A 26,951-nucleotide genomic window follows, 5' to 3' on the forward strand; every position below is an offset into this window, starting at 1 on the left:
CGAGTAATATAAATTTTGATCTCACGTGAGATTCGTCAGCGCACAAGTACCTCGACATGATAGGCACTCACTGTGTTATTATTTGTTCCTGCAACTTTGTAACGAGTGTCACCCACTGTGATGAGCCACACGCTTAGATATAGCAGCATGACCTTACAGGCTTACTTTCCGTATTAGTAGTGAATTAACACCTACTCGCTCATCATTCACTGTCGAACTCATTAACAGCTTTGTAACTTTCAGTCCGGGAAAGATTTTTGGTGCAGAATTAACACCAAATACGCCAGACTATGAAATCGCAGTATGATGTTAACTCCCGCAAAGTACACCCCTTCGACGTACCACCTCTGAAATACTTAGACTCACCTGTGCCATCCTAAATTGAAAGGCGAGCCCAAGGGAAGATAGCGGATGAGAAAGGTAGGCAAAGGGAGTAAACCAGGGGCGGGTCGCTGGCACATAAGGTAACAAAGTGACGAAGTTAACAGAGACCATGTTAAGCGAAGCTGACGTATAACTCGAGATTGTTGCATTGATTAGTTGATGCTGTTGTGGAGCCAGAGAGTAAGTGTGAACTGACGGAGGGGGGCGGCGAATCCGCGATGAGGACACATCACCTCCATTGAGCTTCGGACCGTCTGGTACAAATTTCGGTTGAACCCGGGGCACGATAGTAATTCGCTCACCTACAGACGCTGCAGTACCTTTCCAAATCATTTTTGATTTAGAGTAGGAAGAAGAGTAGACTACACCTGTTGTATCTTCAGATGCATTTTGAAGCAAAATAGTCTCCCAGCTAAGTGTGAAATTGCGATAGTCTGCCAGCATGGCTGACATGCACAATTTGCATTCACCGTCGGACAGCAGCGCGAGACTTGGAGAATTTGTTAATATCGATATCGTACATGCCATCGTTAGCATTTAGCTTCCACTGGCTAGTACTCCCTCCTGCGATGCTTTTGCAATCCTATGTTCCGTGCACCTGCGAGAGCTTCAACGGCAAGTACAACCCACACGGTAGCGGGCAGAAGCTTCAAAACGGCTCAAACGGCTATCAGGCACCAGCGTGCACTCGGTCCCTCGGACCTTCTCACGCATATGAAGTAGATGCTTTGGGTCAGGAGAATTGTCGGAAGACATTACCATTGCTGATAGTCTCGAGTATGGCACATGCAGGAAGTGGATATTGCCCCACAGATGATGCAGAGGCTGACTCCGATGACAATCCAGACTACGGCAACGATGGTGTGGGGGACGAAGATATCGATTTGCCGGAGGGTGAAGTTAGTGATAACCTCGGACTAGGAGCACAACAACATCATGAGGTGCCTCATTTTCCTGAGCTCGAAGACTTTTTTCAAAGATGGGACGAGCCTATCCTGCTGACGACAGTGACCCGGGTGCATTCAGCTGTAACCCCGATGCTGAGATTTTCGAACTGAACCTTGAAGATTCGGTGAACTCTGATGAAGAAATGCTGACTGAGGGCAACCGTGACGGCGATAATGAATTCTGCCATGAATCAATGATGACGAGCGATTGAATGACACGGCCCTTTTCGATTTCAAAAGTGTCGTTGGCATAATTAATTGTTTCAGTTGCCAGCAGTAGGTCGTCGAAGCCTGATTAATGATTCTTTGAAGGGTGATTCATATGTTGGGAAAATAGCAGGAACTACCAGCTCGGGAAAAAATGTAGACCTCCCCCTCCCGCTTCGCAGACCTCGAGGAGAACAATGGGGAGTTGAGTATAGTATGGCTGTCCGGATGAAAGCCCAAACCATTGTACTACGACGCTGCCGCCAAGGGCAATGACCGCCGCCAACTGCTTGTAGGCGATTGTGACGATGACAGTGCTTTCAGATAGGTTCAAGTTGGAACTCGATTATCTCGGGGCGCTTGGCGAAATCCGGTTATCAAAGTGGTGCAAGTGCCAGGCCGGTGGCATACATATCCAAAGCGCATTATAAGTTATAACTGCAAGTCTGCAACTATGTAGCAGCTGTGCCTGGCGTGCTGAAGGAGTTGAGAAGGATGAATTCAGTATGGCTGAGAAAGTTGAGATGGGCCTTACCTTTACGATACCATGTAATACCTTGAAGGGCCAACTTGGCACATGCCATTATTGTTGCATAAGTGATAATCGATAAGGGCCCTTTTGACAGTCATACTGCAGGCTGTCTGTAGTCCGGCATCTTTGACGGTTATTTCCAAACTCCGACGTGCATACGCGTCGTTCGAACATTTGCAGCAGTTTCGTAGCGTTTATAATGTCGGTCGACCTCACTAGTACTAGTGGTCGAACCATCCTTGCCTTCAAGGCTGGTCGTGCTTTTCGACGCGCTGGAACCAACTTCGTCGATGCCTCCCCCACCAAAGGCGCGATTGTCTTGACCAATGAGGAAGGTCTCATACACTTCATGTGGAAAGACCGAACGACAGGGGAAGTGGGCGAGGATTTAATATTGTTTCCTGGTGATGCAAAGTTGGAAAAGGTCCCCCAAAGTAGTTGGGGCAGGACCTATGTCCTTAAATTCGAGAGCTCCGATCAAAAACATTTCGTATGTATCTCACTGCAACTTTTTGGTGTTTCATTGACTAACTTCGCTTCCTCTATGTCAGTTCTGGTTACAGGTGTGTTTATTCCACCAAATTGGTTTGATATATATTTAATGGTCTTGCAGGATGCTTCGACACGCCGCGATGAAGAATTCGTGACGAATTTGAACAGAACGCTAGCTGATCCCAATATTATCGCTATCTGGGACGCGCGCAACGTTTATCCAACTTCGGAAGCATCTACATCTGCTACTGGTGCATCCATCTCTCCACCCTCAACTGTGTAGGTCATCCTTTCACTTGCAGCATAGTGGGCGATTCATATTTACATTTTGATATATAGACAGCCAGTCATTCCAGCGACTAGTAATCCCACGCCAGCGGGTACTACCCCAGAACAACTCGCGCAACTTCGTGGAATTGTTAGCTCTATGACTGGCTTCACGAGTGAAGATGGTATCCGCATTTTCTCGATCAGACTACATCATCGTTAACAAAATCCACAGAACTTTGGTTGACAGACGTCTTGTCCTCACAAAATTTGCTTCAACTTTTCCAATCACACCCTGAACTCCTCTCATCACTCTTCCCTCATCTTCCACCCGAACTTATCCCATCGTCAGACGCTACGCCGCAACAGGCAGTAGAAATATTACAGCGCACGACTAATTCTCCACCTTTCCGCTTGGCTGTGGCACAGCTTGATCGAGCGCTTCGCACGGGTGCCCTTGGTGAATTTGTGAGGAGCCTTGGTCTTCCGGAGAGTGCTGCGATGGGTGTTGGCGCGTTCCTAGCTGCTATAGCTGAACAAGCAAGACAGGAAGGCGGTACTGAAGAGCGGATGGAAGAGGATTAGGGAGTATGAGTGTCGATCGGACTGTTCTTTTAGTTACCGCTGTCATTCCAAGCGCACTGAGATTCCTCAGTATTGGTGTGCAAGCTTATACATTTGCCGTTTTGTTCGTTCCGTGTGACTTCTGTGCAGGAAACTACAATGCAGCGGAGTGTACATATGTCTTCACAAGTTGAATTCATACACGGGAGCTAAGTGTATTCTGCTACAACAGACAATTACCGAGAGTGACGATTGCTCTGGGGCAAGATATCCAGTCCCAGGGTACGTGGCGTGAAGCACGGGCCGATTCACTAGATAGCTTCTTCGATGTGTCTTTTCTCATCCAGTGACATACCGCTGAATGTGATCTACATGAGCGACATGCAGTTTCCTGTCAATTTTTTGCGTTGTTGTCCTTCAAACTGAAAACTGCAACTACTAGCTCTTCATCTACGCAGCCCTCTGCGCAGGTTATCTCCCCCCCATAGACGGGGACAGTCAAGATATTACTGAACTATTTGAACAAAGTCTAGAGAGCAAATTTGAGACTAACCAAGCTTGCCCCCCCCCCCCCCCCCCCATCGCGCATTCAGGAGTATGGACAAGTACCAGATCTGGCGTCACACATCCGAGATTACTTGCGTCAGACGCCGATATCATGCAGACTCGACAGCAGCACATATCATCAGGGCCGGATTCACCGGCCGTATGCGACACCGGAGCGGCTGGTATAGCTGTGTTCTGAACTATGTCAAATTCTTTGAGAAACCAATCACAACGACTCGGAGGGTCCGCCTCGACAGCACGCTCATGCCAACATTTGTCTTATAATCGTACTTGGGGTCACCAGCGAGGTCACTACGCCAGCATTTTCAAAATGAGCAATGTTGGTTTGCTTCATTTATAGCACCAGTCGAAGTGTACCGTTTCTTCTTAGTGACCTTATTTCTCGTACTTCGCACAAAATCGTTAATGGCGTGATCATGGATGACTCGGAATTTCAAGTCGTACATACCACGTGCAGAAAACGGGGCTAACGAAAAGGGTCAAACAAGGGGTTGTGAAATGTTGGACAGATTGGTGATGTGGGTCCAAGAAAGGAAAACATACATATACAACCCATTCACCTGACTAGTCCACACCCGTTCTGCCTTCGGCACAGGAAGCAAAAAAGAGTGCTTCGCACTCTTTTTTTAGCTTCCTGGCCTCAGCTTCATCCCAATAATTCTGAAGGCTCCTGATGAGCATTGTTCCTTCGTCACAGGAAGCCAAGGAGGGCTGCGCCCTCCTTTGGCTTCCTGGCCTCAGGCTGCATCCTAATAAATTGTGTATTTTGAATAAGATCATGCCCTGATAGTGGATTTTGAAAATACATTTATGAGCAGCATTTCAAAAAAACTAAAAGTAGTACAATCTATGTAAATGTATGTAGTACATAGGATCATTCAATTCTACATTCTTTGAGCAGGAGTTTGACAGAAGTAAAATTACAAAAAATATGTAACAGTATCATTAAATGTATTTATTTTCCCATTTTCCCTGCTTCCCATCTCTTATTGTCTCCCGTCTCCCGTCTATTGTCTCCCGTCTCCCGTCTCCCGTCTATTGTCTCCCGTCTCCCGTCTCCCGTCTCCCGTCTCCCGTCTCCCGTCTCCCGTCTCCCGTCTCCCGTCTCCCGTCTCCCAGTCCTCCCTGTTTCTTTAACTCCCATCTCCCATTCTCCCAGTTGTGCAGTTTCCCATTTTCCTGTCCTCTCATTCTCCAATTTTTGAGTATCTGTCTTTTGCTCCCTTTTTTGATGTTTCACAACTTTTTCTGTCATTTTCTCCTGATCTCTTTTATTTCCTTCACCACATATATTTGTTGTTCCATTTTAGTTTTATTATTTACTGTATGTATGTACCATAAACAATTACAATAGGGAAAATCCTGCGTAGTGTGCTGCTCCAATGGTTATGGGCAACGGAAATCGAGTCGGCGCTCGAAAACACGTGACAAAGCCACGCGAGTTTCCAAAAACAGGTTTAAGCGAGGTAAGCGAGGTAAGCGAAAACCATGTGGCCTTAAGCGTATCTAGGCGAAAACCACATGGCCCTACGCGAAAACCACGCGAGCGCCCGTGCGTTCCCGAAAACCGTTCTCCCTTTCTTCTTAAGATAACATTTCATACTTCTGTTCGGAAAACATTCACAAGTTCCGAATGGGCACGAGAGCGTGATGAGATATTGCAAGGGAAGATCATTGGGGAGCTAAAGCGATCAAACTGTTAGTGACAGGAAGATGGAATGATGCGAGAAAAACCAAGTACCGGAAGAGTCCCATCGTGAATTGGGGGGTGAATTCGATCACTTTGCCCTGATCGTCTTTGGCAGAAGAAAACTCTACCGTGGCCAACATAGTAACAATGGCGGACCATACAGAGGCATCAGCAGCATACCGGCCTGATCAAAGAATGTATTAGCTCTATACAGTAATGAAATGACTCAACCCACCTGGACATCCACGCCGGCCAAAGCCAAAAATATATCCAGCGGGGTTATCGTCTGTTAATGCGCCGTTGACGTCTAGGAACCTTTCCGGCATAAAACGAGATGCATCAGGGTACCGCTTTTCATCTCGTGTAATGCCCCTGCAATATAACATCAGTATTTTGAAAGCTAGAGAGGATTTATCTGACCATGTATTCCACATGATGGTTGTTCCTGATGTACGATATTACAAATGATGTACTCGATGAATAAGAACAGCAGACCTTTCGGAATGAAATAACCATTATATGTATCATCACTCATACTGGCATGTGCAACGCCTACAAATCAACCTTCAGCAAAGCTAAAATAGCATAGCAAGGGGGATTACCAAGGGGTCCGATAGGCTGCCATCGCAAAGTCTCCCGAAAAACTGATTCGATATATGGTAGTGACGGTCTGTCCTCAAAGGTGGGTAAGCGATCCAGCCCAACCACTGAGTCGATCTCTGCTTGTGCGCGTCTCTGAACATCTGGATACAATACCATGGCGAGAGAAAAAATCATCAAGATCGACGTGGTCTGTGAAAGGGGTTAAGCAGCAGACAATGTGAGTCCGACATCTGCTCACTGTCTCGTATGCACCTGCATGAATATCTATTAAAGAGCGCCGTATCCTCCATAAAAAGGTGACCAACCTATAATAGCAGTAGTCGCTGCTTTCTTTAAGGCAGTCTTGAACATGGGTTTTGATGCCTGATCTATCTTCTCCATTCGTTGCAAATTGTCTGATACCATTGAAACCTGGTCGAGGGACAAATTTTCAGCCTTAACGAGCACATGATCAACATCTAGGACCGGACTAGATTGAACAAGATATACACCATATGGTCCTGCGCATATTGGAACGGCACGTCGGTCATTTCTCTCATGCGATTGGCCGACGTTCGAGCATCGCGTTTGATTGAGGATCCCCAACACCAGTCAGGTAACTTCAGTACTGCGTGATGGTACAGAATGTCAACTCTTTCCACGAGAAAGAATGCTGAGCTTACAAAAGGAGAAAGCCTTGAGCAGAGCTGCTCTCTCCGGGGTCACCACTGCAATGCCAACAGCCAGTGCATTTTCTACGATTCGAACCAGAGGATCATCACGAGGACTGGTTTGGTAGCCGTAGGTCGTTGACATCGCAACAGATGACGAGAACCTATGGACAGGTTAATAAAAATTCGATGTTTACAGATACATCGACTGACGTTGCAAAGTGAGAATGGTAATGGTGAGGGTCATCGATTAGATTGACGATCATTTCACCAGCCTGCTTGATTTGCATTGGACGAAACTTGAGCGCAGAGTCGGGACGGAAAGTTTGGTGGATGAGTCGTCGACAAAGACGCCATTCGTCACCATAGCCTGTGAGTACAAAGAAGACCGACCAACCAAATCTGCCTGGACTCCATAATGACTGAATGGAAGAATTTTAGAAGAACGCACGGCTCGACTGTGGCTAAATATGGACGATCAGAGTAAATGCGACCACGCTTGTCCATTAAGGCTTCTGCAACGTGCTGAGAGCTGATCACTACGGCATCCTGGTCCAGAAGTCGCACGAGAAAGAAATCTCCTGATATAATGATCTGCACAACATATGCCCCGTAGTACTGTCTGACCACGTACCATAAGTAGCAGCCCATTCGGTATAAGTCAACCATGGCGCCTTGGCGTCGAGAGACAAGAAATTTCCTAACAGTGGGAGCGGCACGGGACCGGGGGGAAGTTTGTTCTGTCGGTTCCTAATGAACCTCCTGAGGGATGTGATGATAACAACAGAAGCAGGTAAGACGGCGAGGATAGTAAGGCGACCATCAACTGAAGGAAACATGGTTAGAGCGGTGCGTGGACAGACGCACAAAGGGGACTTTATAACTGCACGGAGAGCTGCTTACCACACCCTGTACGTGGTGTTCAACTCCCACGTTAGCGGGAGGAGGGCTTTGTCCAACGTAAAAAGGTGCTAGTGTGGAGTGAAGCTTAGGTGATGCGAAGATGGGCCTTCCCCAGGTTATGCGGAGGTTACAAATAGTCTTATCGGATTGACCACAAAAGAGATCAGGTATATGTCGAGGGGAGGACAAGGGACTCCCGCCCCAAGCCGTGTGCAAGACAAAGGCACAACTAAACTGGGAAGCAAGCCTGAAAATTCTGCATGCAACCTTGTTAGAAGTTCGAGAGTGCCAATAGTGGAGGACAGAATGGGAGGACTAATATCCAAGAGCTTGAAAGATATCGGGTGGAACTCCTGACAGTAGACATGCCATTGTTCCATCAATGCTAAATGAGTGACCCGGGTAAGTGGAGAGACCAAAACTGGTCTCGTTGATGACACAGGTGACAGAATGACATCTTCGTTGCGCGTTTTTATTACTTTGGTGGAAGTTAAGTGTAGTTTGCGCGATCCATTGAAGTTAAGAAGTAGCGAGATTGCGTCTGCAGGTAACATGTGTCAATATTGCGATGGATGAACTCTCCCACTGCAATAAAATTTCTCCCAAACAGAGTCGACCCTAAGTTGCAGAAGTGGCGAGCGTGGGACAGCAAATATTGCAAGGATTGGAAGCATCTAACTTGAATGCAAGGATCAGAGCATAGCTCTTGTAATGGGTGGTCACAAGTCGCGGGGAACGTTTCGAAGAAGCAGGCACTGATTTAGATTTACGTTGATCATGTAGTTACATAAGATATGTTGTTTACATAATGATGGTTGGACCCGGCATGAATTTTTTTTTATGTATTATCGTCTTCGTTGTCCTACTCGTCAGAGCTCGCGTTCTCATCCTCTAACCTTTTGTTCCAACCCTAGTGCCCATGAACGCCACCGATGATCTCTTTGCATCCTGTCCATATGCATAATCCTTGACACCAATACCGTTTCCACTCCTTGAGACCTGCAGGATAGTTATGCCACCGATATCGTCGCCAGTTTTTTTAACAGCGCATCAAGACCGGCCAGTACGTCCACACCAAGATCCAACGCTAGATCTTATCGCGCACGCAGTCGACATCCCCTCTCTTGTTAGCTCTCATCAACCCTCCTTGTTAGTTACCGGTACTGCTAGTATTGGTGCGGCCTTCACATTCTTTCCACTGCATCCCGAAGTTTTTCTTATTTCCCTAGCTTGCAGCTACACATTGTACATACTACCCTACCCGATATCTCAATATTCAGTGCCAGTCGAGGTGCAGTACTTCGCACTAAACTGTTAATGGGCGTGATCATGGATAACTAGTCGACTTCCTGCAGCCTGCAGGTAACGTTGTTCTATGTAAACCTAATTCTATGTTTGTGCCGACGTGCCGCTGTCAAATGTCAAGACCGCATGTCAAAAATACCGCGTCGTTCGATAAATACTACCGCTCCTGCTCTGAGAAACCAATTACCACTCGATCCGCTTCAACAGCACGTTCATGCGACCATGTGTCTTGTAATTGCACTTTGCATTGTGTACCTTACGGACAGACTCCACAAAAACTGAAGCCAATTGAAACTACAGGGTACTTGGAGTCATCACGCTAGGGTAGTACCCGGAGGTATATTCTTGTATTTTCGGAGCATTTGAAAAATGTGCAATTGGTGATCCCATAATATATCAAGTTGAGCAATGCGGTGCAGATGTCGGACTGCGCCAGGTGTCACAAATTCAATCCGTTCAAAGAATTACAGTACTCTGATGTGCTTCTTCCCCATGCCTGTTCAAGTCGTGGTAGGTTTCATAGCAGTATGTCTACATTAAATAATGCGCGCTATTAGATGCCTGAAAATGAATGATGTTGACTACGTCACATCAATCATGCGGTGAGTCGGCATAACACCTTACAGGTGCTAAGCCTAATGACTACGATCTGAGAGCCAGCGGAGAACTATGTCCCTACAAAGATGATCGTATAATTAGTCAAGAATTCAAGGTTCAAAGGAGTTCATGATAGAAAAGTGGAACGCACAAATTATGTTGGCTTTTCATCGAACACTGATAGAGAATTAGCGCACATGGTATCCAGTATGAGAAGGCTCACCGAGTAACACTAAAACGATATCTCATTAGTGTGTTGAAAGCTTACAATAATTCCGAGAGACGTACTGAGACTGGGCGGTCTTGTATCTTGTCCAGTTGACTTCCCTCAAGATGAGTGGGCATGCAGTACTAAAGACACTGTACTCACAGGTCGCGTATAAGATCCTTGACAGATGCATGCGATGGAATGTCATTCTTGTTTCCAAGCTGCTTCGATGTAAGCAATCCTGTAGATGCCCCGAGGTAGTAAACTCACCACCAAAAGAGGAACACCTGTTAGATTGGGCTGTGCCAATAGTTGGTGCAATTCGAAGCATGCCGTGTCAAACTTCTCTTGCTGTAAGTAGCCATCGGCGTTAGAACTAAGAACTGCCAATTACACAGCAAAGCCTACATCAGCTGAGTCAAGTACAAATCTGTAGCGAAAGAACATTCTGCAAATAAAACATGCTATCAAACGCAAAGAAACGGACGACGTACACTAAAGCATCGACTCCGTTGCAATAGCGCTCCCACATTGAGCGAAATTTGGGCTGTCCTGCGACATCCCATATCTTCAGAGTCACAGCGCCTTTGCGTACCTTGCGATAGTTGAATGCGATAGTTGGAACGACGTCTTCTGACCACTAAGTGAGGGTAAGCCGCTTGGGCGAAGGAAAAGCCATGAATGAAACAGTCGCACCTGCCCCGACCCGATGACATTCACAAACGAAGTCTTTCCAGAAGCCTTCGTGAATGAATTTGAGTACCATTTCCTGAACTTGGAATACGAATCCACGCACCTGCAGCCCAACCACAGATATTTCAGCGGCTTTGGAGAAGAATATGCTGCGGGATTTAATATGTAAGATCTTGTCCACTTCAAGAAAAGGCTGGCTTACCTACTGAACCATGAGAGTATCGAGGATATAAAGGTCATGGTGGACTGCTCGGTGCTCAGCGCTCGACGGCCGAGTCCTTGAAGGTTACAGTGCTAGTGATACTATTAATGACGAAGGTGAAATGACCCGCAGGAGCGTGGGAATTATATATTAATTATAGTAAAGCTCCCGTGGCCCAGGCCTGACGAGCTCGGAATCATTTTGCTTGAACGACTTTTATCGTCTTGGATTGGTTACCCATAGCTGGAAACCCCCACTAGTCAAGTTGCATGGTCACGGTAGGCTAGAAGTTCGAACTGGACAGTTCATGGGTGCCAACTTAAGGTATTTGACTGGTAGTGCAAATTTAAATAATATGATCTGACGAATCCATTTCAGTTCAACGTTGCTGGCCTCAAGCTGGCCCTCATCAGACGTAAATATACCACATATAGGCTTCCAGACGGGAATATTGCATATATGGGTATATAAAGCTCGTCGCGATATACTACCAGAGCGATGTACATGTGAGCTTTCAACGTTTCAACCCTGTCCAAGTCCCCTTTTGCTGTTAATATCAGTGTCACCCGGCACAAGGGAACTTCAATCGTGTTCGCAATAAAATTTCAGATGACATTATTTGGTGAACGTCAAGCGCAGCCAGCATGTTGTATGTAATATGCTGCAGAAAGTCTCATTTCCATCAGGACACGAGAACATGACTGCATGGAGGTTTCGCACACTTCTTCCATTTTGCTTTCGTCAAATAGGTGAATCGGGATCCTGTTCGAATGAAGCCTGGTTAAGTTCTAAACTTGTAAAGTGATCAGGCTGTCCAGACTCTACATCCTTCAAACTTCCTCGTCATGAATATTGTTCACTGCACATCGACACTACCACGACATCACATGCACTTTCCATAGCCAGTGCGATAGGTCAGTAGATTTTTTTCTACGAGTGTTCATCGTAGTCAAGATCTCAGATCTCAATAACAAGTTGAACGATGAGGAAGTTTTGAAAGCATACCACAGGAGATGTGTCACGTACACTAGCTAAGTAGTAGGGTTTACTCGTGACTACTTCATATTGGAGATTTGGGTACAATTCAGCCAAAGAATTTAGGACTGACATGCCTTGGGCTACGACGTTCAGTTCCAAATCAAGTAACCGACCTACTACGGTCCGGCGGTCCGTATAATGGCATGACTCTGGTAACGCCCCGGCACGGATCTACTATTGCAATCTTTCAGTCATTTACAAGAATCACAACTCATTCACTTCATCACTTCATTCAACATCATGTCCGGGTTGACTTACTTCGGTTAGTGCTTCCAATATGGACTTATCGACGAAGGGAGACTGACTCATTTGAACGCAGCGAGGTCGCACGTGCAGAGGACGTTCGAACAGCTTATGAATGTGCTTCCATCGCAGCTGAAGGAGAAGGTAGCTCGATATGATATCTCGAAGACCAACGTTAGCATTGATCAACGCGATTAGCCCCAAGTTATTCTTCTTGCAGGAGGAAACACACCCTTCCGAAACGACACAGATCGCGAGCTACCATTTCGCCAAGAGTCTAATTTCTACTACCTCACAGGATGCTCTGTGCCAGGATCATTCCTTCTTGCTCTGTATCATCCTGAACATACAAGTTCTTCCACAAGGCTGAACGTCAGACTATCCATCCCGGAAGTCGAGGCCGCAGACCTTATGTGGAGTGTTCCTCCACCCACGATCGAGGAAGCGAAGCAGTTGTTCGATGTGACCGACATTTCGTATAGCTCAGAGCTACAAGGTGCAATTACATTACTCCTCCAGTCACATCCCGAAGCTGTCTTCCATACCCTGCCGCGCAACTCGCCTCAATTTCCCACCTTACCCGAGGAGTACATGACGACTATTATCACATCAGAAACCCACACCGCGACAGATGCATACTTACTCTCTTCCTTACACAAAACACGATTGATCAAAGATGAGAACGAGATCACGATGCTTCGACGCGCAAATGACATCAGCTCCAGGGCGCATGAGACTGTCATGCGCGTTTTGGGCAACGCAGTACAGGGTAAGATTGCTCAGGGAGAAGGTGCAGGCATTGATCGTCCACTTCTTCCTGGGGAGTGGCTGATTGAGAAAGAGGCGGAGGCGGAGGCAATCTTTGTTGCGTCATGCCGGCGTGAAGGGTACGAACGCATCAAGTATTGATGCCCGATAACTCACCAATGACACCAGGGCCGTTCATCAGGCATATCTCCCTATTGTCGCGGCTTCCAGGAGAGCCGCTACGTTACACTACTGCTGTAATGACCGAGAGTTCACCTGGGGACCTGTAAAGCCACACGATCATCTGAACCACGGCGCCTTGGCACACGGTCCTGCACCCGAAAAGCAGTTAGAGCCTCAGCTGCTCCTTATCGACGCAGGATGTGAATGGGATTGCTATTCTGCGGACAGTAAGTTGTGGCGACTAAGTGCCAGACAGGTCTGAACTTCTATCTTCAAGTTACACGCACGATGCCTGTTGGCAACGGTGGAAGGTTTACTGAGAAAGGGAAGCAAATATACTCTCTTGTGTTGGAAATGCAGCAGGTAGGTTCAGCATGCATCCTTTGCACTGTCATGTGACACTCTGCATAGAAATCGATGAAAAATCTCAGACCTGGTGTCCACTGGGATAACATCCAGCTGCTCTGTCATCAGATTCTCGTGGAAGGGTTCCTCAACATCGGACTCTTCAAAGGCCCCAAAGACGAGATTCTGCGCTCTGGAATTAGCTCGGCCTTTTTCCCTCACGGAGTCGGGCATTCGCTCGGGATGGATGTACACGATGTCCCAAGTGCAAGCAAACCAACCAACAACACGACCATTCCACAAGATAAAGCCGGCCACCCCAGTTTTTACAGGTACCTGCGGCTCCGGTTGCCGCTCGCAGAAGGCATGGTTGTGGTATGTTCGAATCCCTTGTGTAGATTATTCACCTGCTTACTTCGATAGACCGTTGAGCCGGGGATCTACTTCCATGAACATCTACTCAAAGCTATAGAGGAGTCGGAGTATGTGAACCACAACTTATTGAAGGAGTACCGCGGAATGGGCGGCGTGCGTATTGAGGACGACATATTGATCACTTCAGATGGGTGCGAGAACCTCACCAAGGTTAGGAGTGATGTTGAATGGCTGGAGTCGGTGTGTTCTGGGGAGATTTAAATGTAGAAAACCGTTTGTAAGGTATTCGTGTGGATGATGGTTTCAATGAAAATCGGTGGAAACACACTAATGTTGGGTGTTTAACAGGAATTGAAATGGCATGCAGTCAATGAAAAAATGCACAACGTTGCAGTGTTGAGCTAGTAATACTTGTAACTAGCTCAACATCGCGATGGCTAGGCATGCCAACGAAATTTATTGGGTGACTTTTATCCAGCACAAGATTTCAGCAGCGACTTCTGATCAGGGATCATGTAGGACAAAAAACAATATTACTCTTTCTAGCCCCAGTAATTTCTCAAGGTGGTCGTAATATCCTGCTCTCGCCCATTGCTGCCGGATTCATATACTTATCCCTAGAATAACGCGAACATTTGAAGCACCAATCTATCAAATAACTATAGCTATTAACGGGTATCAGTCGGACGCTGAGTGATATCCACCTAGTGAGTCGCAGCAGATAAATTTGAACGCTTCCCGCTTGGGAGCGCCGTAGGGTGAGTATTAGTGCATAATGTTCAACAGCCGATCTCATCTATCTCGGTGCTGTAAGGACTACTGAGCGGTTGACGCCGGAATATAGCCGAAGTAACGCTCACCTCTACCATCACCATCGAAAACTTCAGCACGGACCTCGTCATCATCCTATCCTTGTTCGCCATCAATGCCTCATATAATCGACCCTTATTATTCTCGTCTCCGTTATCCTGCTCGCAGCCGAACCGCCGAAAACTGTCAAACCCATGCGCACTCTCGTTATCCTGTCAAACCACATCAGTGAACCGGTGAAGGTTTTAGAAAGGTATATATGACGATATATAGTACATAATCACAAGAACCAGCATAATTCTGCTATCGAGCATCACATTGTTATATTTGACCTTGTAGAGGAAAGGACATTTCCTGATTGTGTTACGAAGGATTATGATTGGGAAAAGGTCCTGGTGTCACTCACACTCAAACTTGGAGGAATTTGTGTCGTGCTTCCACTATTAGCACCACCTTCTTGAAATGGTTGACTGTCGTCTAGTGTATGCCAATCTTCCATGTAAGAACGAGCGCCTGTATCTTCTAGGCGACGCGAATGTGCTCATCGAGCGAGCGGGCCCAAATTTGCGTCCTGCTTCAGCTAGTATCAACTCTTTATTGGAACGGTTGATTTCCCTCAGGTGTGTGTCAATTTTTCATGCAAGAATGCCTTATTGGAACGGTTGATTTCCCTCAGGTGTGTGTCAATTTTTCATGCAAGAATGAAAGCTGGTATTTTCCAGACGACGGGAATGTATTTATCGAGCGAGCGAGCTGGAAATACGGACCACAATGGCGAAACTAAACATGAAAGTGAGCACCGTCCCAAAAACAACCATGTGTTAACCGATCAGCGACAATGCATGAATTTTCTGTAAATATAACGGTCAAGCCGGGTGAACCATAACCGTCATGTTGGAAGTGATTTCTGTAACTTGAAAGCTAAGCAGGAAAGCGAGCACCTTCCGAAGAACAACAATGCATTCATCAAGTGAGCGACAATAAATAGGTATCCCGCTTTGAATTTTGACGCCATCTGTTTGAAATGCTTGGTGTTCGTAAATCATAGGACAACTGTTCATGTAACACTGAAAAAAAGTGCCTTCCAGAGGGTGACAATATGTTCATCACGCAAGCAACAATTAACTCATATTCTCCTTGAAATTTTGAGCCACCGTCTTTAGACATCGAATTTTGGTTAGTCTTTTCTTAGATTATCTAATAACTGTCTGCTTTACATTGGTTAGCAATCCGTGGGAAGAAGTGTTTGCTTTGCGCACCAGCCGAGGTGTGTTCACAGAGCGGGCGATAATCAATTTATGTCCTCCTTCGACTTTCCACATGACCTTCCATGAGTTTCCAATGACTGACAGCTTTAAGTCCACTTGTCCTGCATCCCAAGAATCTGTAGCTCTGCACCAATGTTGCAACTTCATGATTCACCATCTTAGCTCAGGGCTTGATAATGGTGGGTCATGGCTTGCCTTGATATCTCACTTACCATTTGATAGACATCTTATATATTACATACGTATCACTGCAATTGGGTATCTCTGCACCGTGCTGCAGGATTTTTGCACGTGCGTATTCGTGACCCCGGTAACATAATTCCTCCGATGAACAACAAAGTCACCGTTTGGCGCAGTTATGTGTTTGTTACAGGCTGTTGGCACAAAGCTAAAAAATATAGAGACCGCGCAGCCTGCGCTCTTTCATCTAGATGCATCTTATCAAACTCAACCTGAAAGATCCGCGCACCAGGACTTGAATGATGGCTTGGGGATTGTTCCCATGCGTGACGGCCCGTTTGCACGAAACTGAAAAGTTATAGGGACAGCGCAGCCTGCGCTCTATGCATGCGATATTTATGCGTGGCAGAGATCACTCTAATTATTCAGTTGCACATAACATTAATTTTATCAACATCATTAAACCATCGCATTGATTAGCAAACAACAGATCTAATACGAAACACAGTAATATCTAGGGTGAATCAAACGCGGCGTCATCACGTTGTGCTCTCTGCCTTACGAGAGCGTTGACAGACATATTGGCCTTCATTGCGTCGCTAAGTTCGCCTCGGCGATTCCTCCCAAAAACTTTTCTGAAAATGGAATTCTAGCAAGGCTTGGTTTGGAGGGAAAATTACGCACCTAGTCCACCATTCGAGAAGTTGCTGTACCCTGCGCTGCGCTTCTCGACCAGGGGCCCTTTCGAAAAAGTCAACGATGGTCTGCCAGAATTGTTGGTAGTCGAAGTCGCCATCCATGGACCGCCAGGAGGTAACTGAAGAAAGTGCGAATCGCACCTGCGAGTATATAGTGAAGATATATCATAAAATAGACTGAACAATACAACTTACTTGACATGTGATATATGCGATCGAGCGAGGAGTGACTTTCTCCAAATGAATGATTTGTGCTACGTGTTTTTTGACCTTGATTCCAGATAAAGACTTCTTAGCCCGTCAGTTGTTGCTGATGACATCCGCGCCGTCGCCGTCGCCTTCGACGTCTTTTGCTGAGGAAGGAGACGTGAACACAGCCTTGTAGGCCTGAAACACCAGTCAGTTTGCTGTCAGGCTGCTCCGGTACGACAAACCTGAATGAGAATCTTGCCCTTGAAAAGGCCCTCCTCAAGATCGTCCGGATTGGAAGTGTACTTATCATACAAGTAAGTGGGAAAGGATAGATCTGTGACGATATACCCATCTGAGCGATTTCGGATGCCTGCCCTTACTCTGGTGAACTATGAGCGTCGTCTCTCAGGCTCGGGATACCGAAGCCACTACTTACTCTGGGTTATTCCAGTCAAGCTCTGCCGGACAGAGCAACCTGCCACACACATCATGGGTGAATCCACGGGAATGCTTATCGTCTTGGTCAACAGGAAAATCCGGCTTAAATTCACGGTTGATCCATTCCGAAACGAGAGTCTTCAGTTTCGAAGTGTCATCTCCTCGAGCGCCATCAGCCCCCTGTCGAAGCTAGACAAAGACTCAGCCGTGACATAACCATTAATATCATTAAACAAACCATCTTTAACATGTGCATGTACTCCTCGTACTCCATCTCTGAACCCTTCTTGTAGAACCACGGCAGCGTTTTGGTTAGGGTAGTATAACCTATTTGAAGTCGATCCTGTCTACGTAACCACGTTAATGAGTAATATACCCGATCCAAGAGCAAAATACTTACTCGATGGTAGTCTCCTGGTCTTCGATCTCATATCTTCTGTCGTTTTCGGCGACGAGGTCCTCGATACTATCGAACAGGGCGACAACACGCCTGATTGCTCCTCCTTTAGCAACATACCAGATTGTTTGCCTAACAGATGGTGAGCAATGCAACTGAATACTGCGTGCGATAGCAGCCACACCTTTGCTTGACTGCGCGGCCCGACTCCAGGGCCTCCAGCTTCTCCTCCAATTGAGCGATTTTCCGTCTCTGCAGAGCTTGCACATGTGCCGCTACTGCTTGAGATTGTTGCGGCTGAGTGTCACCTCGGTCCTGCTGATTCTCAGCGTGCGGGGTGCTGCCTTCGCCGTCGACGTACGACGTGTCGTCCTCGTCCTGCTGGCCCTCGACATGCAACATAATGGCAGGAACTCGAATAGGTTAGCGAACGACTGAAACAGTCCCTGAGGGATGAAGATAAAGTGAGAGCGAGGAATAAAACTAACCCGAGCCAGCTCACATTTTATATGTTAGCCAAGGCCAGTCCTAGTTGCCTAATAAGAATACTGGGAACTAGTAAATCACGCTAGCACAAGCGATTAAGTCGCTTGAACAATTTGATACCTGTTTAGGAAAATGGTTAACATTAGCAAAATAAAGTTGGATGAAAAGTCACTAACGGCGTGGCAAATATGTACAGCGCTTGCGCTGCAACTGGAGCGACTTCAAGAGACTGAGCATTACGCGGCGCTCCGAGACCAATAGAGTCGGCCTTGGCAGCAAAAGCATTATCTGCACGTTGAGGAAGAGATGATAATGATGTAGTGGATGCAGTCAGACCAAGTTTTGCAGACGGAACGGCGAACTGAATATCGCCTGTGGCGTTCTCTCCAGACTCAGACTTTTCAATCTTATGACGTTTCGCCTCTTGGTCTTGGCATTGCTCAGCTGAGATATGGTAAGTTTCTAAGGCGTGGACGGATCACATCATAGATACTCACTCTCTTGTCGCTTACGGAAAATCAATAGCCTGTTCCAAATCAAAAGGGAAGGGCGTATTGTTCACATTCAACTCGGATTCCAGATACTCGCGCAGAATGGCGATATCGAGGAAAATGAACGGTTTTTTTTCCGGTGGAGGAGGCTTTTTAATATCTGATTTCAGTGCTGTACATTGAGCGGCATAGTGACCTTCTTGTCCTCACATTCGGCACCCGGAACCTTTGTCCTGCGCAAACACATCTTCCCGAAGCACTCGGAAATATGGTTCATGGGTCGCGAGGGCGAGCATGATGAAATCAGCATCCTGAACATACGGTCAATAACATAGAACACGATAGCGGGAAATCAACCCACCAAGCCATAAATTACGTGTCGAGTATTAGGCTCATGACCGGGATTTGTGCGTTGTCTGCGTATGAAGTCCATAATCTTATGCTCTCCTTCTCCAGGCACACTTGCATCCGAGATAATGACTGGCAGCTATACCAGAAATGAGTCAGAAGGATCCCTAGGAAACGTTCACTACGTACATCTTTCCACCCTGGATCGGTATTCATCTTCTCCACAACCCAGTATCGTGACGATGCTGTTAAAAGGTTCATAAACGGCGTACCGGGTGTGATAGCGTTAGAGTCCCAAGATTCCTTGTTTTTCTCGTCATCAGTAATAATTTTACCCATAGCTGCAATGATGAAATCGGTCAGAAATCCAGCATAGATTGGCTCTGAGAACGACGTACCTTCCCACTCAGCGACAGCAAGTTTATGAGCTTCCACCTTGTCTTTTGCTACTTGAGCAGTCCTGAACCGTCTACCTCGCTGTTCATTCATCTTGGCACGAGGTGCAACGCCGTCTAATTCCACTCTGCAGTAAGTTCGTGGTATGAGACAACATAAATGTAAAGCGCACCAATGGCCATGAAAAGAAGTTTGCGCGGCCGCACCATGTTAACCACTCTGTTAGTGTATTTGAAGATTTCAAGCATCATTTCCTCCTCCGTTTCTGGAGCCGGCTGCGGAAGACGAGTCAGGGAGTAAAGCAAATTTATAGAACGAAGTATACGTACTTTGCCCTCGGGATGAGTACAAGGATGAACCTTTGTGCGTATGGATGGTCAGCACGAAAAACGTATTTACTACGATCACTCACGATACCGTTCATATCCAGGTATAAGTTGTCGAATTCCTCGCCATTGGGGTTAGGTTGTGTGATGTCAACGGGAAGTTTGATAGGATCTCCAGCTGCGTCGAGAATTTCCTCCTCCTCAGCTTCAACGACAGATGATACTGGTAGTTGTTAGCCAAGCAAATACCAGTTAAGCACCGGTTGCTCACCAATCTTCGGATATTTCTTGCTCAACCAACGGAACAGTGCGGGAATGCCCTATAAACAAGGTCAATGAAAGCCCGATTCACATTTTTTAGGATTCGCGTTCACACGGCCTTACACCATGGAGGTTGAAATCACAATGAAGAGTAGTCGGTCGTGCTGAAGACGTGCCTTGGAAGAGCCACATCAAGCCATAAGAAAAAACGTCCAGTGCGCCGCGGTCCCTCCATGCCATCAACAGCGAAAGCATCAAGTATCAAGCTCAAGGGTCAGTCCGCCGTGTTGAAGACGTGACTCGAAGACTTCGCGCTTTGTTAAGACGTCACCGACGAAGAATGCGTTTCGTAGGGATGGGATCTGACGTGTCGCTTGTGCGGAGAGTAACTGACCCATAGCAGGGGTTAGGTGCGTGACAGCAACTTTGCTGTCGTCCATTCATTCTGCAAGACGGCCGGGTGTGCCGATGTCTTCTGCGGTGGGTACATGAAGCTCTGCACCCAAGAAGAGGTGCGTGAAAACTGTAACGTTATCCCCATCGACAGTAGGGAGGTCGTGTGACGAAGATGTTGTGATCGGAAGTTAAGCTAGTTGTTCACATAAAATTATCTTGTGGCTGATTATGGTCAATTTGATTATATACAGGTACAAAAATCAAACATCAGTGAGTATTATGGTTAGCGTTGTATATATCTATCAATCTATCATGAGTGCGCAGCTTGTACTGCTGCCACTGCGTCGATAATTCTGGGTTGGGTAGAATGAAGTCGTGAATGTATTTCTGTAGCAATGTATGCTTAGCTTTGAAATTAGTTACCCCAAAATCAATGGTCACTGCAAACTGCCCGCCCGCTAGCTCCATTAGAACACACTCCACGGCCGCTGTAGCTGTGCAATACAAGCTGTCAAGTTCTGTGACGAAAGGCACATAGCCGAGTTTCAGAATCGCGTTGAGAAGAACGGTTTCTATCACGGGATGTTCGAATGCGAACAATTTGTCGCGTTGGAGGTCAGATGAATTCCCGAATATGTACTTTAAGGGGAATGAAGGGTCGTCAATGAGGTCTTTTATCCCATCGATCTGATACTGTGGTTCGGACTCTTCTGACCAGATTGAGGGGCGCAGTTTGTACCCGAATTGAACAACGTCACGGGCGGCTTTCTTGCAGGCTGATGTGATATCAGCGGACGGCGGCACCGTGAAGGTCTTATAGAACGCAGGTAGGTTTTCTTTCGCCCATCCGTTCCCATGCTCTGGTGGAAGTATCAGACACCGTCAATTTTAAGGTACTGCGGCTTACTTTTATCATGTACCTCTGCTGTTGAAACCAGTGCTTGAAGAGCTGCCTCCTTTCTTTCTTGTTCGGTCAAGAAGGGACAATTTACGAGTGCGGATCGAATGAGCGCTACACGTGCCTCTTCGAAAATTCTTCGGTGGATTCGGATCTTGTCGCTGTATTGTAAAGGCGCGATGGCAGATGTCCGTGGGAGGACCATAGGCGGGGCAACACCCGAAGAGCCCTGATAAGTCATCAGTAATTGACGATTTGTAAATCATGATTGCTCACCTTAGTGCTACTGAGGCCCCTCAGCTTTGATCGGGCATGCGGATAGGGCCAAAATTTAATCTCAATCGGTTTTTGCGGCGGTTGGTGACTGCGTGATCCAGATGGACCAGGAACGGGAGGCGGAGGCTCACCGACAGTGAACGAATCTCCAAGAGGTAGTGGCCCGTCGAGGTGCAGCGGTGGCTCTCCAATTTGAAGAGGCTGAATATCTTCTGCTTCTGGTGTCAAAGTAGATATCCCGTCAACGGACACGATGGGAGGAGGAAATGCGGAAAGGTACTGAGGAGGATACAAATGTGGTGGCCCGGAGTCCGCGTAAGGAGCAGAAGAGTTGTAAATCGGATGATACCCTGCCTGTGAATTACTAGGGGCGAAATGAAACGGGTCATGGAGGAGTGACGCTGACGGATTGACGACGTTGAGGTTTGGAAGTGAGTTCGAAGATTGAGAGTCTGCGAGAAAAATCTGATGGCTCGCTTGCGCATTCACAACATCGCCACGGTAGTAGAAGTCCGAGTCATGATGGGAAAACGAAACAGCCTGAGTGTCATTGGATAAGGACTGCTGGTAGCCCAAGTCAGCCTGAGAGCTAGCAGCGAGGGGATAGGTGAAATGGCTGCTCTGGCGGACATTATCATTAGACGTGTCAATAAAAGTGTCAAGGGGCTGTTCATCGTACGAGCCTGAGTGCATTGGAATCTAGTGGCAGTTTCGATGCAACGACAGGTGGCAGCATATAAGTTTTATTGCAGCCGCTAGGCCGAACCATGAGGTACGGGCGCTATTTGGGAGATTCCTGATTTGGCTTTCAGCATCGGCACGATTTAATAATAGATTCAATTCACCTTGAAATTACGCTGCGGTAGCCAGCCCAGAGGGTTTGGGGCGACTTTTAAATTACCTTCTACCACTATTGATAATGGGGTTGCTGCATTGAAAAATTGAGGTAAGAGTCGTAATAAGACATGTTGGGCCGCTAACAACTCGAAATTCCATGGCGATGCGCATCGGACCGAACAAGAACCCCCTTCGCAAGGTTCATCGATTAGCGAACATCGTCACTCGAAGGCTCAAAGATTCTAAGTTTCGAGTCGGAGTAGCTTGATATTCGTCCAAGCTATCATCCATCCTATGGGATGCGGCATACTGGATTGAACATAATATACGCCAAATAGGCAACTAAGGTTATCTTTAACAAGGCGTTGATCCGGAAGATTCAAACAAGTGACTGACGGCATATGTGAGGCTCTGATCTACAGCGTTAATGTTACCGTGATAAATCGTGACCGAGCACGCACTTACCTGCAGAATCCAACATCAAGACTCGCAGACGACCAGTAGCACCACTTGAACAGTACGATAGTCATGAAAACTCAGGGACGGGCTGGCTTGGCCGTCTGGTTTGGGGCAATTTTAAGTTCGAGTTGGTTCGAAATCTGCTGCAACAGGTTAATGCAAGTACTAATGTGATGAAACGCGTAAGAACTTCCCTAATATACGAACGGCTTTGAGCGAGCCCCACAAGATCGATGATCTCCGCTCCAAGTCTATGAAATCATGATGTGCACAGGGCTGTACATATTCAATTATCCGAGTCACTGTGACATTGGTGTCGGAGAGGAGCGGGGAAAAAGAAGACAACGCACGTAAAATAGCAGACACATTGGCAAGACCCTTGTTCTCAAGCTCAGCTCGAAGCCGATTGCTAGCCAATTTCCGGGTGTGCACGTTGTCGTATACTAGTACTCCCGGGCCTCGAGTCATACGGCAGCATTGAAGCTATTCAATGATCTGACGATGCTTGACCCTCGCCAACTCATTCCGGTTATCTGTGTGGTGATCGTACATGCAGTGAATTTTCCAGAAGAGTCCACACATATAATTGCGTAAGTGAATCCCCAAGTGATGCCTGCCGCAAAGGTTCATCAATGCGAGTTATGATTGGCAGGACTGACCGTTGTCAAGCAATCCAAGGTTAGTATTTAAGCCAGAGAGTGCGAAGTACTGTGAAGATATTAGTCTCATACACGTGGCAATTCAAATACCATACCAGAGGCAAAACATGATCGTCACCATATATTCGAGCTTCTCCGTTAGTGCGATAGCAAAGACCGCTTTCGTGGGGAACAACGAATTCTGCCAGGAATCCCCCTACATCCTAGATAAGTATTGAACGTCTGGAATAGGTGACATCACTCACCGAAGAGTCGCATTGGCGATGACCACGGCTAGTGCCAGCAGACTCCAGCCGACTGTGTCTTCAACGTGGGTCCCGATATCCCATGTATCCGACTGATGTAAGACTGTCATCGTATGAACACGTTTTACCTCCTCACTTATCCCACGCGCCAATGAGGGCACGGCAAGACAGTGCTTCTGCAATCGAGACACGTTTCTTTTCGCCTCCTGAAACACCACGAATGGCAGCATCACCGACAACAGTGTTTCGCGCATGACGAAGACCGAAGATGCGCACGAGGATATCAACTACATCACGATTAAACTGTTCACGGGTTTGGTCTATGAACCGAGCATGTGGAGTACGCGTTTTGATGGCGAAAGACAAGGTTTGCTCTACAGTCAAGGTCGGAAAGTGGACATCATCGTCAGGACAGTAGATCACATCTCCACGATACTGTCTTGCAATATCTTTGGGGGTGAAGAAGTCATAGCATACTTCGCTCTGTATAGCATGGTATTCCCCACACTGGTTTGCAATAGGAACGTGCTGCAACCGGAACCAGGTCGTCCGAGAGCTACTGTCGCGAACACGTGATTAGCGCGAAAATTTAACTTCACGTTAGTTCATTAAAACGACTAACGGAGCATTTCACCAGGCGCAACGATACCCTCGAATCCTGAGAAAATATCTCTGACAGGCTGGTTGCACATCGCCGAAGTGTTCCTCAAGATGGCAGCAGGATTAAGCATAGAACCGATGGTGAGCTGTAAAGAGGCACGTGCACTGACACCGACGATACGGAGATCCTTGAACATAACACTAAGCTCGCGGCCCTTAATGGACTCTTCGCCACGACTAGTAATATATCGACAAACGCAACTAATTTCTTTATGGCGGAACTCATCATCTGACGAGGTCTTTGAGCGTGACTTCAAAATCGAAAGCATCATCATCGTATGCTGGAATCACAGAGGATGAACTTGGAGTGTCGATGCCCTTTGCTGAGGCAGGCATAGGAGGCTTGGGTGAACTTCCGCGACGAGAGCTTTCCCGATGATTAACTTGAGAACGTGTGGAACGTGATGTCATTGTGCGTTTAAGTTCGCTAACACCAACTGGGTCAAAAAAATTGACTGGAACGCGAGAGGGAGATGAGTGAACACCTTTGTAGGCCTCATCTTGGTGTGGCTCATCCTGAGGAATATTAATTTCCAGCTGAGAGTCGGGAAGACTCGTGATGAGGTTGAACGTAAAGGAAGGGGAAATGTTTATGCCCAAACGAGGAGCAAGCCATGGCAGATGATGATATAGTTATTATAGTACTTCTGCGAGGTCATAGAGCTCGCACGGAGACCTCCAGCCGTAGCAGGACTCTCACCCACAGAAGTTGAGAAAAAAAATTGAGCCTGAGTCCTCGCGCGAGATCCTACTAACTGAAAATACCATCACGCCGTGACAATTCACGCGCACGTGCATGTCTCCCACGAGACGGGTGGCAAGCCGCATCATCTTTGTAAAATACATCGTCTGGCTTGCCTCATAGACGGGCTGGTGTACTTGCTTGTATACCAGCGTGACTTTCAATTGGTGTTGTTGATGAAACCTATGTAAGAAAGAAGATGATTGAAGCAGTATTTACAGTGTACACTCCGATTTTGCCAACTGCCAGGTACGTGACTAGTACTGACTACCGTGACGTCGGGCCGCCGTGACAGACTAGTAGACTCATCGGATGTCTAATCCAATGGGTTGCATGCTAGACCCGTGCCTACATCTTCTCAGAAGACCTAGTCAAAGTGAGCACGCGTATCTACGAATCCATTGTGTGTCATCGGGTGATGTCTAATCCATTCTCTCGCATATTCTGCACCACCGTGGCAACGTGTACCTTCCAATAGAAACTGTTCTCTCTTCGTCTATTCACTTGTTCACGCATATGGACTTCTGGCAACATGCACTGGTCAAGAGTCCCAACGATTCCTGGTTGTGCGACCACGGCCTGCTGGCCAGAAGGAGTTCTTGGGTTACCATACTCGTGAGTCGTGATTACTATCTCGAATATGTCATGAATCAATCAAGCGATGTGCAGAACCTGCTAGAAGTTTCAGAGTGTGGGCTTGAAGACGTGCGTATACCAAACAGATTGTGTCGTTTCGCGACCTGTCAATGTATCATTATGTAGGACTGCCCCATGTTTCATGGAATCAAAGACTACATCACACTAGTCGCTGGAGTTACCTTGACCGGGGCGGCTGCGACTAGAAACGATATCTCGGACATAGCCATTTGTTGGGATGGCGGAAGGTAAGTGCTCGCTTAGTTTATGGCGAACTTTCCTTGGAATCTCAGTGTCATCATATGCAGACATCACGCCAAAAAAGCATGGGCTTCAGCTTTTTGTTACATAGCTGATTGCGTTCTCGCCATTCTTTTCCTCAAACGAACAATACCGAAACCACGTGTGACTCGATGTATCTCGACCTCGACCTTCATTTTCCAGATGCAGCGTCACAAGCTTTTCACAAACCCGGTTCCACGGCTGCTGCTCAAGTTCTTGTGCGTGCACCTCGAATCATTGACAATATATGACCCAAAGAATTCTTTTTAGACACTATCTATTCATCACGCAGCTCCAGGATTTTTCCCTTGTTCCCCCTCGCTTCCCTTCCGGACGTCGATGATCCGGCCTTCGATCCTTTCACTTTATCAGTGCCACTCAAAGCTCGTGCACCCAACAAAACATTCCTCCGCATTTGGCCTATCATCGAACATGTCAAGGACATCTTTCGACCTGATTTCATTATAGTTCAGTGTGGCTTAGATGGCCTAGCGGGTGATCCCATGGCAACCCTCAACTGGTCCTTAAGGCTCGCTCGGCTGGTGCATGCATCGCATCATCCGCGAATGGCAAGGGAAAAAATGTTACTTGGCGGAGGTATGATGCTACTTACTAGAATATCTTCCCGCATACCATCATCTAGGCTTTAGGTGGTTATGACACGCCCAATGCCGCGCAAGCTTGGACATATCTCACCTCTGTGGCAGTATGTTTGAATCTCAGGTTCTGGTTCGTCATATATTGATACATTGTGTCTAACAGGGAGGAATTCCGCCGTCTCACCAGTCTGTCACGTGCATTGGTGCTCCAACCAAACACTGACTCATG

The 26,951-nt window shown here is 47.0% G+C and overlaps 10 protein-coding genes across 10 annotated transcripts; 5 read left to right on the top strand and 5 right to left on the bottom strand.

Moving 5' to 3' along the window:
• Nucleotides 1-905: 905 nt before the first annotated feature.
• HD556DRAFT_1314780 (uncharacterized protein) lies at nucleotides 906-1,543 on the top strand (the record flags this gene model as incomplete). The annotated part of the gene is made up of 2 exons (XM_041300998.1): nucleotides 906-1,283; nucleotides 1,364-1,543. 2 exons carry the CDS (start codon nucleotides 906-908, stop codon nucleotides 1,541-1,543), a joined length of 558 nt encoding a protein of 185 aa, XP_041152302.1.
• Nucleotides 1,544-2,201: 658 nt separating this feature from the next.
• HD556DRAFT_1425932 (adhesion regulating molecule) lies at nucleotides 2,202-3,521 on the top strand. Its single transcript, XM_041304619.1, has 5 exons — nucleotides 2,202-2,560; nucleotides 2,622-2,633; nucleotides 2,684-2,841; nucleotides 2,902-3,014; nucleotides 3,065-3,521. The coding sequence occupies exons 1-5, from the start codon at nucleotides 2,270-2,272 to the stop codon at nucleotides 3,412-3,414; spliced, it is 924 nt and encodes a 307-aa protein (XP_041152303.1). The 5' UTR covers nucleotides 2,202-2,269; the 3' UTR covers nucleotides 3,415-3,521.
• Nucleotides 3,522-5,254: 1,733 nt separating this feature from the next.
• On the bottom strand, nucleotides 5,255-7,829 carry HD556DRAFT_1301889 (cytochrome P450). The gene is made up of 13 exons (XM_041299477.1): nucleotides 7,538-7,829; nucleotides 7,355-7,484; nucleotides 7,117-7,305; nucleotides 6,916-7,067; nucleotides 6,745-6,860; nucleotides 6,559-6,688; nucleotides 6,492-6,505; nucleotides 6,253-6,442; nucleotides 6,146-6,202; nucleotides 6,071-6,095; nucleotides 5,886-6,022; nucleotides 5,702-5,834; nucleotides 5,255-5,642 (listed from the first exon to the last, which is right to left on the bottom strand). Exons 1-13 carry the CDS (start codon nucleotides 7,740-7,742, stop codon nucleotides 5,558-5,560), a joined length of 1,563 nt encoding a protein of 520 aa, XP_041152304.1. The 5' UTR covers nucleotides 7,743-7,829; the 3' UTR covers nucleotides 5,255-5,557.
• Nucleotides 7,830-9,746: 1,917 nt separating this feature from the next.
• Nucleotides 9,747-10,849, bottom strand: HD556DRAFT_1250780 (P-loop containing nucleoside triphosphate hydrolase protein; the record flags this gene model as incomplete). The annotated part of the gene is made up of 10 exons (XM_041298965.1): nucleotides 9,747-9,786; nucleotides 9,860-9,885; nucleotides 9,932-9,940; nucleotides 9,997-10,030; nucleotides 10,079-10,137; nucleotides 10,187-10,299; nucleotides 10,400-10,556; nucleotides 10,613-10,657; nucleotides 10,713-10,758; nucleotides 10,812-10,849. The coding sequence occupies 10 exons, from the start codon at nucleotides 10,847-10,849 to the stop codon at nucleotides 9,747-9,749; spliced, it is 567 nt and encodes a 188-aa protein (XP_041152305.1).
• Nucleotides 10,850-12,021: 1,172 nt separating this feature from the next.
• On the top strand, nucleotides 12,022-14,025 carry HD556DRAFT_1425977 (metallopeptidase family M24-domain-containing protein). The gene is made up of 6 exons (XM_041304620.1): nucleotides 12,022-12,111; nucleotides 12,169-12,236; nucleotides 12,291-12,979; nucleotides 13,029-13,249; nucleotides 13,300-13,385; nucleotides 13,434-14,025. Exons 1-6 carry the CDS (start codon nucleotides 12,090-12,092, stop codon nucleotides 13,788-13,790), a joined length of 1,443 nt encoding a protein of 480 aa, XP_041152306.1. The 5' UTR covers nucleotides 12,022-12,089; the 3' UTR covers nucleotides 13,791-14,025.
• Nucleotides 14,026-15,014: 989 nt separating this feature from the next.
• Nucleotides 15,015-16,352, top strand: HD556DRAFT_1314785 (uncharacterized protein; the record flags this gene model as incomplete). Its single annotated transcript, XM_041300999.1, has 7 exons — nucleotides 15,015-15,172; nucleotides 15,253-15,344; nucleotides 15,474-15,522; nucleotides 15,779-15,819; nucleotides 15,983-15,999; nucleotides 16,043-16,111; nucleotides 16,194-16,352. 7 exons carry the CDS (start codon nucleotides 15,015-15,017, stop codon nucleotides 16,350-16,352), a joined length of 585 nt encoding a protein of 194 aa, XP_041152307.1.
• Nucleotides 16,353-16,514: 162 nt separating this feature from the next.
• Nucleotides 16,515-17,994, bottom strand: HD556DRAFT_1250801 (uncharacterized protein; the record flags this gene model as incomplete). Its single annotated transcript, XM_041298966.1, has 8 exons — nucleotides 16,515-16,635; nucleotides 16,685-16,839; nucleotides 16,899-16,952; nucleotides 17,017-17,085; nucleotides 17,133-17,271; nucleotides 17,327-17,517; nucleotides 17,567-17,675; nucleotides 17,729-17,994. 8 exons carry the CDS (start codon nucleotides 17,992-17,994, stop codon nucleotides 16,515-16,517), a joined length of 1,104 nt encoding a protein of 367 aa, XP_041152308.1.
• Nucleotides 17,995-18,719: 725 nt separating this feature from the next.
• On the bottom strand, nucleotides 18,720-20,431 carry HD556DRAFT_1435347 (XRN 5'-3' exonuclease N-terminus-domain-containing protein; the record flags this gene model as incomplete). The annotated part of the gene is made up of 9 exons (XM_041305417.1): nucleotides 18,720-18,907; nucleotides 18,929-19,013; nucleotides 19,064-19,189; nucleotides 19,240-19,391; nucleotides 19,449-19,562; nucleotides 19,619-19,721; nucleotides 19,776-19,805; nucleotides 19,859-19,995; nucleotides 20,329-20,431. The coding sequence occupies 9 exons, from the start codon at nucleotides 20,429-20,431 to the stop codon at nucleotides 18,720-18,722; spliced, it is 1,038 nt and encodes a 345-aa protein (XP_041152309.1).
• Nucleotides 20,432-23,935: 3,504 nt separating this feature from the next.
• Nucleotides 23,936-24,874, bottom strand: HD556DRAFT_1461475 (uncharacterized protein; the record flags this gene model as incomplete). The annotated part of the gene is made up of 3 exons (XM_041308258.1): nucleotides 23,936-24,362; nucleotides 24,422-24,702; nucleotides 24,755-24,874. 3 exons carry the CDS (start codon nucleotides 24,872-24,874, stop codon nucleotides 23,936-23,938), a joined length of 828 nt encoding a protein of 275 aa, XP_041152310.1.
• An 847-nt stretch (nucleotides 24,875-25,721) lies between these two features.
• HD556DRAFT_1314788 (uncharacterized protein) lies at nucleotides 25,722-26,829 on the top strand (the record flags this gene model as incomplete). Its single annotated transcript, XM_041301000.1, has 6 exons — nucleotides 25,722-25,820; nucleotides 25,875-25,910; nucleotides 25,968-26,089; nucleotides 26,150-26,341; nucleotides 26,422-26,720; nucleotides 26,774-26,829. Coding segments are annotated over 6 exons (804 nt in total), but the record flags the coding sequence as incomplete, so codon positions are not given.
• Nucleotides 26,830-26,951: the final 122 nt, after the last annotated feature.

The sequence above is a fragment of the Suillus plorans genome, assembly GCF_016647745.1.
Source record: "Suillus plorans strain S12 chromosome Unknown HD556scaffold_128, whole genome shotgun sequence".
NCBI lineage: Eukaryota > Fungi > Basidiomycota > Agaricomycetes > Boletales > Suillaceae > Suillus > Suillus plorans.